This window comes from Zootoca vivipara, chromosome 11 (assembly GCF_963506605.1).
Source record: "Zootoca vivipara chromosome 11, rZooViv1.1, whole genome shotgun sequence".
NCBI classification, from domain to species: domain Eukaryota; kingdom Metazoa; phylum Chordata; class Lepidosauria; order Squamata; family Lacertidae; genus Zootoca; species Zootoca vivipara.
The window spans coordinates 13,818,303-13,832,633 of record NC_083286.1 but is presented as its reverse complement, the minus strand read 5'-3'; the positions used below and the strand labels follow the sequence as shown (position 1 = coordinate 13,832,633).

At 40.9% G+C, this 14,331-nt stretch overlaps 1 protein-coding gene across 1 annotated transcript in view; it reads right to left on the bottom strand.

Moving 5' to 3' along the window:
• The window catches only part of FBN2 (fibrillin 2), a 140,301-nt gene that overhangs the window by 87,635 nt on the left and 38,335 nt on the right, over positions 1–14,331 (bottom strand). The window contains exons 8-9 of the mRNA XM_035099625.2: positions 2,169–2,294; positions 546–698 (exon numbers count right to left, since the gene is read on the bottom strand). Of these exons, the coding sequence (XP_034955516.2) occupies positions 546–698; positions 2,169–2,294 (279 nt within the window). The remainder of the gene's footprint in view (positions 1–545; positions 699–2,168; positions 2,295–14,331) is intronic.

Here is a 14,331-nt window from a genome sequence, read left to right as displayed (position 1 = left end):
AGACATAAGGCATTTGGACCAGGAGAGACTTCAATACAGCAGGGCAGATAATAAATACAAACATAGAAAACTTGCATTCTCTTATGTTGAAAAGGCAGCTCTTTTAAGTTAATGTTCCTGGAGGATTTCTGTTTTATTTCAGACATTTTCTGCAAATTTGAATGTTTCTGTATTCAAACCTCTTCCTCCCAGGTTATTTGGAGAAATAAAATGAAATACGGGTGCCTTGTATACTTCCAGTTCAATTTCATATAACAATTAAAAATAAGCAGTACAAGGAGTCATTATTTCTTTAAATCGAAATGAACTATGACTGCTTTAAATAATCACAGCTTTAAATAATCACGGTATTTTCAATAGTAATAGAAAGAGGCTGCCACTTAACAGTCACTGATCAGAGACAAGTGCAGGCTGGGAACTTCATGTACTATACTTTTGAAGCAAAATGCAATTATAATTTTTTTCATATCTAAGCTTGATTTTCAAAATTGGTGTAATATTATTCCAGCAATCCTAGCTAAAACTGGGCATATAAAAGCACTCACCAGAACCTCTGACAGGACACATTTCTGGTACAGACCCAAGCGCCCAACAACGTCCAGATTCACAGCAGCATTGCATTTTGGTAAATCTGCCAGGAAGTTCTTGTGCACAGCGACCATTCACCAGACTGGAGAAACATGTACCTGCTCTTTGATCTGGATATTGATCACGAGAAAAATTACTAACAGACTGCTTATATAAGTCATTTTAAAGCATTTTCTTAACCCTAAGGTAGCATTTAAATAAACTGGGTGAACAAATGTGAATATTATCAATGCAGTAGAACACATTGTGCAATGCAGTTTATGGCTGTCAGTTCTGTGCAGAGAGCCCATCTACTACTGGCTGCTACAGTTGACAAATGACAACCATGCAGCCTAAAAGGCCATAAAACTCCTGCATTCATGCTACAAGGCAGAGATAAACTGGAAGGTAGCATTCCTTGCTGTTAGTAGACATTGCAGATTAGGTAACTTTTGGAATAACTGCTTACAGTTTCTAGAGTTCGAAGGCTATATTCATGTAGGAAATATTTACAGGATGAATGGAGATGAGAGAGAAAATAATAGACATCGTGTCTCAACAAGTTGGGAGTTAACAATAAACCAAAATAACTCATCCTCTAAAAGGCTCAGTCAAGTTAGACAGAAGGGCTACAATTGTGGGCTAGATTGCTAAACAAACAGTGCCCTCTGGTGGTTTAAAGTAACACGTGCATTAACTAGAAATTCAAGAGAAAGGAATGTATTTGCTTTTCTCCCCAACTGGCTACCTGATATCAGAAGTTTTTAGGCCAGGCGCCCTCAAACTTCGGCCCTCCAGATGTTTTGGACTACAATTCCCATCATCCCTGACCACTGGTCCTGTTAGCTAGGGATCATGGGAGTTGTAGGCCAAAACATCTGGAGGGCCGCAGTTTGGGGATGCCTGTTTTAGGCTTTGACTGCTGACATACAAGCACAGAAATAAATCCATCTTCTTGGCCACTTTTCCTCGTGGGGCATTAGAGGATACTTAGGCTGAATGAAATAGCAATCTTTTCTGTCGATGTATTCTAGCTTCATAGGAATAACTTTCAAATATTGACTTTGTAGTTATAAACACCAATCCAAGACAAACTTTACAATATTAAAGAAGAATCAGATTAATCTTCATCAGAAATCAATTTGAGTTTCCCCTTCAAGTTCAGTAGAGGCTGGATTAGGTAAATAGTATAATTTTAGTTTCCTCATGTCTTGTTTTCCAAACATCATAAAGTTGAATTACGTATAGTTTGGAAATGACACAATCTTAAACCATGGAAGTAGACTATAACCAAACTGTATAAAATTATTGCTGTTATTCTTGTATTTCTTATCCACCCTTCACCAGAAGGTCCCAGAGTCTTTTTTGTAAACACACTTCCATTTATTTATTTTAATGGTCAGTGCATGCAAGGATCACAGCTCCTTCCTCTACAAATGGGGAGATTGTGGAATGTGACCAGTGTTGTATGATGACCAAAGACTAGCAAGTTAAGTTGATAGACTAGAAACCTTAATGAACTGTCCAAGGAACAGCAGGTTAGAACTGGCCAGCAATGAGCTTTGAGACCCTCCAAAGGGTCCATAAAATAATATACCTACCAATGCAATGAGAGCCATCTGTCGATGTCACAAAACCACGTGGACAGAGGCAAAAATAACTTCCCACAGTGTTGGAACATTCACCAGCATCACATATTCCTGGAATGAGGCTGCACTCATTAATATCTGGAGACAGAAGCAGATGAAGAACACCTTTGAAATCTTTTTTCTTCCTTAGGAGTTCCTGGATGAGACTGATTCCTATATGCAGCAGTTCCTGGATGAGATTGATTAGCTAGATCTACTACAACCTGGGTTCAGACCTGGTTTCGGAACCAAATCAGCCTTGATTGCTCTGACCTTATCATGAGAGATGGGGGAGTGCAACCCTGTTACTTCTGCTTGATCGCTCAGCAATTTTTGACACCAACAGACCATGGAATCCTCTTGGACTCATTTAGTGGGATGGTTTATCAGAGGCACAGCATTATAGTGCTTCCACTCTAATATTCAGAAAGTAGCACTGGCTGAATACTTCTCAGCCCCCTGGCATTTGTGGCACAACTTAGGTTCAGGTACCCCAGGTTCCCAAACATTTATATCCTAGCTCATTTCCTGAATTAACCTGCAGGAACCTTGTTAGTTGCCCCTGCTCCTCACCGACTGGCAAGGCTCACCTGATGGCAACAAGAACCCAAGCCTTTAGCATCATCAAGCCTTTAGTGTGGAATGCTCTTGCCAACAGATGCAATAGGTGCTGTCTCTTTTAATATTTAAATGACCTCTGGAAACTTATCTATGCCATCACACTTATGCAGGCATGAATCAGGGTGGATTTGATTTAAATCAAACTGATTTAAATCACAATTTAAATCACAATTTAAATCACTAGTCAGTACGGCTTGATTTAAATCATAGTTTTCTACATAAAGACTAATTCTTGCTGGTATAACTTTAATATGCAAGTAGATGAAGATTTTTAGAATAACAACTTTTCATATTAGTTTTTTATCCCCAGTTTAATAGGTTAATCATTCATATTCGGACAACTTTACCGTTGTACTTAGGAAGGAGAAAAATAATCATTATCTTAATAATAACAATTTAAATAGATTTATTCAACTGAAACAATAACATTACAGCATACGTTATTTGCTTAAACAAGCATCCATGTTTGTTAACTAATTTGGCTAAACAAAAACAAAATATATATATTTTAAGAAACTTAGACTGTCAGCCCAGCCTACACATGAAAAATTTAAATACTGTCCACTCCAAACAATCAGAAAAATATTGTTTCTATTCTATTCACTGAACTTCTTGAAACTTAGCACTGAAGGGGTTGTTTCTGTATTCATAGGTTTGTAGAACAATAGGATTAAGGTCTTTTTCTCAACACTGTTCATGTTATAACATTTTTTCTGTGAAGGAGAGGCATGTGATCTCTGTTGAGTCAAATTCAGTTTTGAGAACTGCAAAAGTAAACCAAGCATCTGTGATAATATCTTGTAGGCAGAGAAACTGCCCAATAATCTTACTTTTATCCACCCTGTTATGAATACAAATATTTGTACTGTGCTCTAACTACACCACCTGATGGACTGCGCTAGTAAATATTGGACTTCTTCAAGTTCCCCTGTGCCAGTGTATCATACCTGCCACATTTGTATATATAATGTTACCAAGCATGCTCAAACGTAATACAGCATGCTCAGTAATGACAACTGGAATCAAATTTCACTACACAACAGAAAACACATACAATTTGATTGTAGTTGCCATTACTCAGCATGCAGAGGATCATACATGGTGTAATGTGTGTCAGGAAAAAGTACAATCATGTTTATAGCTCTTTTTTAAAAAAAAAGCACTTCTTTTTTTACAACTTCTCCAGAGCTGGAATGAATACAGCCTGCCCAGTTTCTCCCATTGTAGCCACTACCCTGACCAACAAAACAAAACACCACATTCTCAAAAAACAAAGGCAGGAATTACCGTAAGTGATCTCATTACAAAGTGAAATGTAGGTGCTTACTATGTGGCAGCCAAAAAAAAGCAACGCAGGACGTTTATATTTAACCCTGCTTGTTCTAATAAGTATGTGCCCCAAGAATGAATTAACCCAAAGTGACCACAAGAGGGTATAAAATGTATCCCTTTATTTCCACCAGGATCAGACAAATGTCTGCTAATATTCCCTAGACTAGAAATGAAAACAGTACATTCACTTTCACTGCAATTCAGATCTCTAGGTTTTTTTTCCTATGTTACAGTCACCCAACAGATCCCTGTATAAGTGAATGTAGTGAGAAGAAAAGGCGGTTTAGTGTAGTAGAATTTGTCAGCTTCTCATGGAAAGTGGGGAGCGAGGGGAAATTATTTCTGGACTTTAAACGGGATTAATTCCTGAGAGCATCTCATACACATAATCTTCCTGACAAGAGTCTGTTTCACAGCAGGGTCATTCCGTGTTGCATTGTGTCACTCTGATGCCAGACACACAGAAGGGGAAGTGTACAATATAGTTCGTAAGTTATAACCTCATAGGGGTGACTAAACCATTTCGGAACAAATGTTTTGCTTTTGTTCTGAAGTAGGGGGAATTGCTCATCCTTGCTTTCATTCTGCGAAGCCCACCCTCCACCCCCCGGCAATGACTCTTAGATTTTCACTCTATACGTAATTGCACAAAGTAAGTGATTGCCTACGAGGTGTAATGTGCTACACCACCCCTCAGAAAACTGGACTTTTAATAGTTTTCTCATGGAACCCACATTGTTCAGTCTTTATGAGTCCTGTCCTCAACTAGATTCTGAAAACCAGGCATGGCCAAACTTGGCCCTCCAGCTGTTTTGGGACTACAACTCACATCATCCCTAGCTAACAGGACCAGTGGTCAGGGATGGTGGGAATTGTAGCCCCAAAACAGCTGGAGGGACATATTTGGCCATGCCTGGCGTAAACTAATTCAGTCTTCCCAAGCCTATAAGAGACAATGCCAGGACCATTCCCACTCCAGGTAGTTTCTCCTTCCCTGTCTCTTCCATTGTGTTCCATTGGCTCCTCTCTCTGCTTGCCCCCCGCCCTTTGGTCACAGTCAAGAACCTAAAAGGGGCACAAAGCCTTGTTTACATACTATTAAGTAGTTTTTCATATCCTGCAGCATTTTCCCGATGAAAACAGGGATGTCTCATTCCATAATGATAATTTTACTATTTATACCCCACACATCTTACTGGGTTGCCCCAGCCACCCTGGGCAGCTTCCAACATATATAAAAACATAATAAAACATTAAACATTTAAACAAACACTTCCCAATACAGGATTGCCTTCAGACGGCTCAGGGGTTGGATAACTCCATACTCTCCAACATTTCTTCAGGAACATCCTACCAGACCTTCCAACATTTCTCCGATGAAAATAGGGAGATCCTAAGGGAAAGTGGGACATTCCGGGATCAAATCAGAAACCAGGAATGGCTTCTCTAAGCGTCCCTGGAAAATAGGGACACTTGGAGGGTCTGGCTTTTCTATTTTTAACTTGACTGAGAAGCTTCAAGGAAGACCCAGATTTCTTGCTTTAGGCACCATACCATGCAGGCTCAAAGGAACCTACAGGTGCATCTAAGGATTGGCGAAACCAGCACCTCTCCCCGGAGCGGGGCACAAAAATCACCTAAAATCACCTATCAGACTATGCAGTGTATGATATGTGGCCTGTTATTCTGTTGCTGCCCTCTAGACCTCTTGCAGAGGAGGTACACACAAAGAAGGGCCTCAGATTGTGATTTCAGGATCCACGTCAGTTCTTACGTGGTCCCCACTGGTTCTATGGTGTGCCTCACACTGTACTAAAGTGCGCAAAGCATTAGAATAGTACATGTTTCTTTTCTTGTCTTTCTCCATGTACTTTATTTTCCTTTAAAAAGAGAATGTGTCTTTCTCTGTTCCCTTCTCTTAAAAAGAAAAAAGAAAAAGAAAAGAAGATAAAAAGGGAGCAGGGGACTACCAGCATATAATTGGGGAGAGATGGAGCTTAAAATGTTCATTGCTTTCAAACCACACTGTGAAACTTGTCAATACTGCTATGCTCTTATATTCTTATATTAACCATATTAGTTGTTCCTATAGTATCTCTAATATGATTCTCACAAAGCAATGCCATTTTATGGCGACCTCTGGTACATGTAGTCAGAGCTCCTTGTAAATCTCTTTATGCAATCTATCACCAGTTAAAAGTTGCCAGCTTTCAGGTTTTGTAACGAACTTGGAGGCTGGCCCAGGTTTAAACTGGGATTCATTTTGTTCAAGCTTAGGCCAAGTTTCCACAAACCTTGAACTGACTTATGTTTTCCATTTTGAAGCTATGTGAAACTCTGTAGGGTTTGTATGTCTCAATCTATAGCCAGATGATTCTGCCTCAGCTGCCTTTTAAGTTGAATAAAAAGGAAAACGAAGAACACTGTCCTCATAAAACAAAGCAAGAGTCCAAATCCTTGAGCCTTTCTCTATAGCTATGGAATTCGTCACTCAAAAGGTGTTCAGAATTTCTCACTGGGGCAGAATGCAACAGTTGCTTTGTGCTAGGTACCCCAAGAACACTGCCTTTCTATAGCATTCTGAGCCTATTCAAGGTGCTAGTTTTTGTATTTAAGACAGAAATTATGTACAGTGGTACCTCAGGTTACAGGTGCTTCAAGTTACAGACGCTTCAGTTTACAGACTCCGCTAACCCAGAAATAGTACCCCGGGTTAAGAACTTTGCTTCCGGATGAGAACAGAAATCACATGGCAGCGGCACAGCAGCAGCGGGAGGCCCCATTAGCTAAAGTGGTACCTCAGGTTAATAACAGTTTCAGGTTAAGAATGGACCTCTGGAACGAATTAAGTTCTTAACCAGAGGTAAAAGCTAAAGGTACCCCTGACCGTTAGGTCCAGACGCGGACGACTCTGGGGTTGCGCACTCATCTTGGTCTATAGGCCAAGGGAGCTGGCGTTTGTCCGCAGACAGCTCCCGGGTCATGTGGCCAACATGACTAAGCCGCTTCTGGCGAACCAGAGCAGCACACGGAAATGCCGTTTACCTTCCTGCTGGAGCGGTACCTATTTATCTACTTGCACTTTGACGTGCTTTCGAACTGCTAGGTGGGCAGGAGCTGGGACCAAGCAATGGAAGCTCACCTCGTCGAGGGGATTCAAACTGCCGACCTTCCGATCAGCAAGCCCTAGGCTAAAAAAAAACCAACCACAACTAGCTAAATAAATAAACCATGAGGTCAGTGTTAACAGAAAGCTTGATAAAAAAAGCACGTGTTTCACCTGCCATTTGATAATCTGAACAAAACAAGTTTAGTTCATTGTCTTGTTGTGTTGTGTTGTGTCTGTGACAAAGGGGGACCACACCAGGGTGAAGGCATCCTCCTTCGCTTGTCCCTGTGCTAATTTAAGTATGTTGCCTAACTTTTCTAGGTGGGCGGTTTCCCACCGATTTTGGTACCAGTAGTCCATGTTTGCTCCTGATAGGTCCTTCCAGTGTCTAGTTATGATGCATATGAATAAATATGGCTAATCTGACCACACAACCCTGCCCCCAAACACATACAAACAAGCCACACTGCAACCAACTGAACACAACCAACCAGGCTCCTGACCCCCTAATCTCTTGCAATACCAAGAAAAATAAAGAAATTTACAAATAATGACCTCTCCCCACATCAAATGAGGGGTGACTTTTGTGTGATGCTGACACAATACCGTACCTAAACGCTATGCAAGTGAGCAAAAGAATGTTACCCTCCCATTTCCCCCCCCCCCCCGCCCCACAACTTCATTATGTCTACAATGATAGTGTCTCACACAAAACATAAACGAACTGACTCTATGAGTAAAAAATGGAGATATTATATGTACCGTACTTTTCCGTCTATAAGACACCTGCTTGTATAAGGACAGCCCCGCCCCCATTTTGGGGGACTAAATTTTAAGAAAGTAAGGGCAGATGGCCCAAAGTTGTTGAGCCTCTCCCCCCATGTAGCTGCGGGCAGGAAACACTCCCTGGATGATCATTTCCTGTGCACAGCGGCATCGGGTGAATTTGCCCTCCTGTCAAAGAGCTGGCTGGCGGCGCGGCGCTCCCCCCCCCGCCATGCCACTATCCATGTATAGGACTACCCCAGTTTTTTGACGTGATTTTTGAGTCAAAAAACCTTGTCCAATACATGGGAAAATACGGTACTCTTCCTTGTTTATTTGTTTCCTCTGTAACCCTAGAAAATCTTCAATAGAAACTCATTTTAAAAAGCAAGTTTAGGAACACAGGAACCTGCCTTATACTTAGGCCATTTGCTCATCTGGCTCAATGTTGTCTACATTGAATGCCACCAGTTCTCCAGAGTTTCAAGGATTCTTGACCACCCGTCCTGGAGATTAAATCTTAGACCTTCTACATGTAAAAGCTCTACCACTGGGCCTGCATACACAACTCTAAGATTTTGTTTCTTAGTTTGTTAGAGTGTGAAGTTTGTTTACAAACCACGCATCTCTCCTTCAAATGTTGCAGAGTTCTCTTGCAACAAATAGTGGATGAGTATTAAGCCCATCTGCTGCACACGACTTGGCCCTTAGGAGGTGAAAGAATGTTTAGCCATCATCACCATAAAATCTCCCGAGTCCTTTAAAAGAACCAAGCCAGCACTGTTTTAAGCCAGAACTGTCAAACAGTAAAGTCAAGCATACAATTAAACACAAATACCTCTTGACTGGGGGGGGGGGGGAGGAATGAGGGTGAAAATGTTGTTAAGCATTGTGCAAGGCGAGGGAGAGAAGAAGTTATATTTTAAGCATTACACCTAGGACAGGACTGGACATGACCATGAAATGGATAGCAAATTTCCACCTGTGGGACATTTTAATAAAAAGCCAGCCTGCCTGCCAAGCAAAACAACTCCCCTGCTTGTCAGCTAGAGGTCATCTCCTTTACCAAAATGAGTTCAATGAACAGGTATAATAATTGGGAACTAACCATGTCAGAAAAAAAGTCTAAAGACATTTCTGAACAGTTGCATGTTTCCTTTTCATCATTTGCTGTATTAGAAGCATTTAAAATATATAAAATGTACTTACTATTTGTTGATGAGCTGTTTGTGTGTCTGTTCACACAAATCCATGAACCTGTTAACTTATACACTGGTACTGTATAGGAATACTTAATCTGGAGATGTTTGTGCATCCCAGTGGCGATTGCACTTTTGTTGCTAGTAGTTTAAAACTCCCAGTACTGTTTTGCTTACGTAGGCGAATAAGCAAGAAGCAACATGTGCCAGTATAAATTAATCTAATTTAACAAAATGGTGGATAAAGAGTAAATATAGATGAAACTAAACTAGTGAAGGGTTGAGTAGGGAGTGGGCAAGCCTGGGGACTTTTCCCTGTCTCATTACCTAGGGAGGGAAAAAACATCTAATGAGGGCCAAAGACAAGTGACTTTCAGAAGCATTATAATACTTATTATGTATACAGTGGTGCCTCGCTTAACGAATGCCCTGCTTAACTAACTTTCCACTTAACGAAAGGATTTTTCGAGCGGAGCTTGCCTCGCTAGACGAATGCGTTTTACGAAAAATTCGTCTAGCGAATCGTGGTTTCCCATAGGAATGCATTGAAATTCAATTAATGCGTTCCTATGGGCAAAAAAAAATTCAAAAAAATTCAATGCATTCCTATGGGATTCCCTAGACGAATTTTTCGCTATAAGAAAAGACCCATGGAACGAATTAATTTCGTCTAGCGAGGCACCACTGTATGAACTTAATAAATGCTTTTAAAATATAAAGTACCATGAACAAAAAATATTTTTATTTGCACTGGGTTTTCTAAAAAAGAAAAACGTGATACCCAGAGAATTAAGAATTAAATGTATATTTCCAGGAACAATGAGAAAATCACTAAGCTTTTATAGTTTTCCCTTAATACTAGACTACTACTACACTAAACTAAAACCCTTCAGAAATAAAATGGAAGTCTTGTAAAGAGTATAAAAATTTAATTAACCTGTGGATCCATGGGACCAGAGTACAAGTTCTACTGAGTTACAGTAGGTTTTGTGCTCTTAAGTTATTTAAGCAATTTTGGTCAGCAAAGTACTGAGAATGTAATGTGAATACTTCTTCACATTCCTGCCAGGAAAAACGTTTCTTTTAAGCATGCTAAAGCACATCTGGTTCTTCAAGTCCAAAAGGTAAAAAAGAAACTGAAATTACATGACTCTTAGTTTATTTTCTTTTTGAAAAAAAGTAAAAATGGATAGTTAATGTCAAAGTCATACCATTCCTGTTAAAAACTGGCATCTTGCCTAGGTAAGGCCTGCATCACGTTTGCCCCTCTGCAATGTTTGATCTGGCTTTACATATATGAGAGGGGAAGGGAGTGAACTAAATACTTGCTGGTGAGATCACTTAAAAGAAAATCCAGATTAAAACAAGTATTCTTCTATTGACTGAGTTCTCATGCTCTCTCTTGCTCTTTCAGCCTTATAATAAGCCCAATTTTGTCAATACTCTCATATTTTGAAACGTTTCCTGCATTGAAGGAGCTCAACTTAACCCCTAAAATAATGTTTACCTTCAAAAACCTAAAGCATCTTTTATTAATTTCAGGCGCCCTTTCACAAACTGGTTTAAATAAAATAAAAAAATTCCTTCAGTAGCACCTTAAAGACCAACTAAGTTTTTATTTTGGTATAAGCTTTCGTGTGCATGCACACTTCTTCAGATACCTGCACACGAAAGCTTATACCAAAATAAAAACTTAGTTGGTCTTTAAGGTGCTACTGAAGGAATTTTTTTATTTTACTTCGACCCAGACCAACACGGCTACCTACCTGTAACCAGAACTATGGTTTAAATAAATCAATAAAAATCTACAATCTATTTTAGAAAGCTGTTCTCTATGCATTTGGATACCTCTTAAGATACTCACGACCAAATTTTGCACTATAGTTGTTGAAGCCAAGGAATAGGTTTTCATCTATGTTTGGATACAAATGAAAGCCATTTTGAATTAAGATGGTGGACTGCATCTTTCAAAACTACACTGATTTTAACCACTGATTTGAAAACCACAGTGATATTTGTGTTTCCTAACATTTCCAAGCAATTCCAGGTATGAGGCTATGAGTGTACAATAAAACCCTTTGTTTTTAAGGAGGTTTCCCCCTCCCATAAGAAGCCCCTCTGGAAGAAGCCTGGATCCAACAGTTGCATTGCCCGCCAGTTCGTTTCCAGGACCAATGACTGTAGAGATTCATGGATGACGACTGAATTACTTAACTATGTTTTTCACCCATAAGGCCATGTGCTTGTCGTCCTTCTGATTTGTTTTTGACCACTCACTTATTCAGAGTGGAACGCCATCATGAATTAGTTCAGCATGTACTCTATTCCCCAATAGCACATATATCAAAAAATGTTTTAAAATAATTCGGCTTGCCTGACATATATAAGTTCACTAAGTTCTAAATACTCAGAAATAATTAATCATTCTATTGGTAAAGCTGCAAATATAAAATTTATTTTAAAAGTATATTTATATAGGTCTCTAAGCTTTTCACGGTTTGTGGCATTCACATTTCTTTACATTAAAACACACAATAGCTTGTTTTTCTAACTGATTCATGCCAGGAATAGGTAATGTCTGCTACACTTTCAGCCCTGTCTGAAGGTTTATACCCACCCACACCCCTTCCAACAAAACGTCATATATGTTAGGACTCTATGTCGAAAATGGTGAAATTTTCTAAAATTATTTAAAATGTCTGGGAAACCCTGGGCATATGCCAGCACATGCCAGCCAGTGTTGCTTCTTTGGCAAATTCCCCCCAAAATAGCTTTTAAAATTCTTTCTTTTTTGAGTTTTTTTGGGGGGGAAGCTCAATAACTTTGGCAAAAGAAAAAAAGAAAAATCAGCTCAACAACTTGGGGGTTCAGATTTTCACTTTCTGAAATATGGGAACCCTAATATATGTATTAAGGGACCCAGGTGGCGCTGTGGTTAAACCACTGAGCCTAGAGCTTGCTGATCAGAAGGTCGGCGGTTCGAATCCCTGTGACGGGGTGAGCTCCCGTTGCTTGGTCCCAGCTCCTGCCAACCTAGCAGTTCGAAAGCACTTCAAAATGCAAGTAGATAAATAGGAACCGCTACAGCGGGAAGGTAAACGGTGTTTCCATGTGCTGCTCTGGTTTTCCAGAAGCGGATTTGTCATGCTGGCCACATGACCTGGAAGCTATACGCCGGCTCCCTTGGCCAATAATGCGAGATGAGCACGCAACCCCAGAGTCGGTCACGACTGGACCTAATGGTCAGGGGTCCCTTTACCTTTACCTTTAATATATGTATTAGGGTTCCCATATTTGCCAACAAAGGTCCGTATAGTTAAAGCTATGATTTTCTTAGTAGTGATGTGTGGAAGTGAGAGCTGGACCATAAAGAAGGCTGATCGCCGAAGAATTGATGCTTTTGAATTATGGTGCTGGAGGAGACCCTTGAGAGTCCCATGGACTGCAAGAAGATCAAACCTATCCATTCTTAAGGAAATCAGCCCCGAGTGCTCACTGGAAGGACAGATCGTGAAGTTGAGGCTCCAATACTTTGGCCACCTCATGAGAAGAGAAGACTCCCTGGAAAAGACCCTGATGTTGGGAAAGATGGAGGGCACAAGGAGAAGGGGACGACAGAGGATGAGATGGTTGGACAGTGTTCTCAAAGCTACGAACATGAGTTTGACCAAACTGCGGGAGGCAGTGGAAGACAGGAGTGCCTGGCGTGCTATGGTCCATGGGGTCACGAAGAATCGGACACGACTAAACAACAACAATATATGTATATGGGACGTGGGTGGCGCTGTGGGTTAAACCACAGAGCCTAGGGCTTGCCGATCAGAAGGTCGGCGGTTTGAATCCCGGCAACAGGGTACGCTCCCGTTGCTAGGTCCCTGCTCCTGCCAACCTAGCAGTTCAAAAGCACGAAGTGCAAGTAGATGGATAGGTACCGCTCTGGCAGGAAGGTAAACAGTGTTTCCATGCACTACTCTGGTTCGCCAGAAGTGGCTTAGTCATGCTGGCCACATGACCCAGAAGCTATACGCTGGCTCCCTCGGCCAGTAAAGCGAGACAAGCGCCGCAACTCCAGAGTCGTCCCGACTGGATCTAATGGTCAGAGGTCCCTTTATCTTTACCTTTAATATATGTATGTCAGGCTGTCATTAAGCAGCCCCCACTGGGAGGATTGGCAGTACCACATCACAATCCTGGATTTGCATGAAGTCAGGATGAGGTGGGGAAGCAAAATAGAAGGCAGTTTTCACAACAGCAGTGGCCATGGCATGGGAGCCAGAAGGGAGGGAAGTTTGAGGAAACAAGAGGAAGCAAAACGAGAGGAAATGCTGGTTTAAAACAATGGCAGAGGTTTGAGTAAAGTGCCTCCATACAATTGAATATTTGAGGGCTATGCATTCTTTATCTCTCTCACATGAGGCAGCTGAAGAATGGAAGTGGGAGAAGTTTGAAAACAGTGAGAAGGGTAGACACTGGAAGGAGGAAATACAGGCTACAGAGCCCCCAAATGTTCCATAGCAGCTTCACAGAATTTATTTCACTGCTGGTAGGTACCATGTGTTGTCTTCAACATCTTCATGATTCAGAGTAGTAATTTAGAAGATATATTAGTCCTCCTAGTGCAGCAGCAATAAAACTGCTAGCACTTTTGCAAAGCTAAGCAGGGTCCAGCATGGTTTCAAACTGGATGAGCAACTGTGTGTTGAGATTCCTGCACTGCAGGGGATTGGGGTCCTTGAGGTCCTTTCCAACTCTACTATTCTACAATTGCAAGCACCCATATACGTACAACATCCGCCACCTGATCTTAACATTTGTCCACTCAACAAACTGGTAGGCTTACTCTTAAGTGTCTATTCATCCTAATGACACAGCAACATTTTTTCAGCATGGTGCGTGTACAGAAAAGGGCTGCAGAATAGGAGAGAGGACGAACCATAGAAATGGGGATTGTCTGTGTACAAAAGACTTGAGAAAAGGAGAAGGTGGGAAAAGGTGTCAAAGAAGGTGATAATGGTGTGCATGGGCAAAGCTAGATACACAACAGGAGAGGGGAGATTGCATGAAAAGGGATGTGTGATCTGTGTGCAAAAAAAAAAGAGTTGAGAAAAGG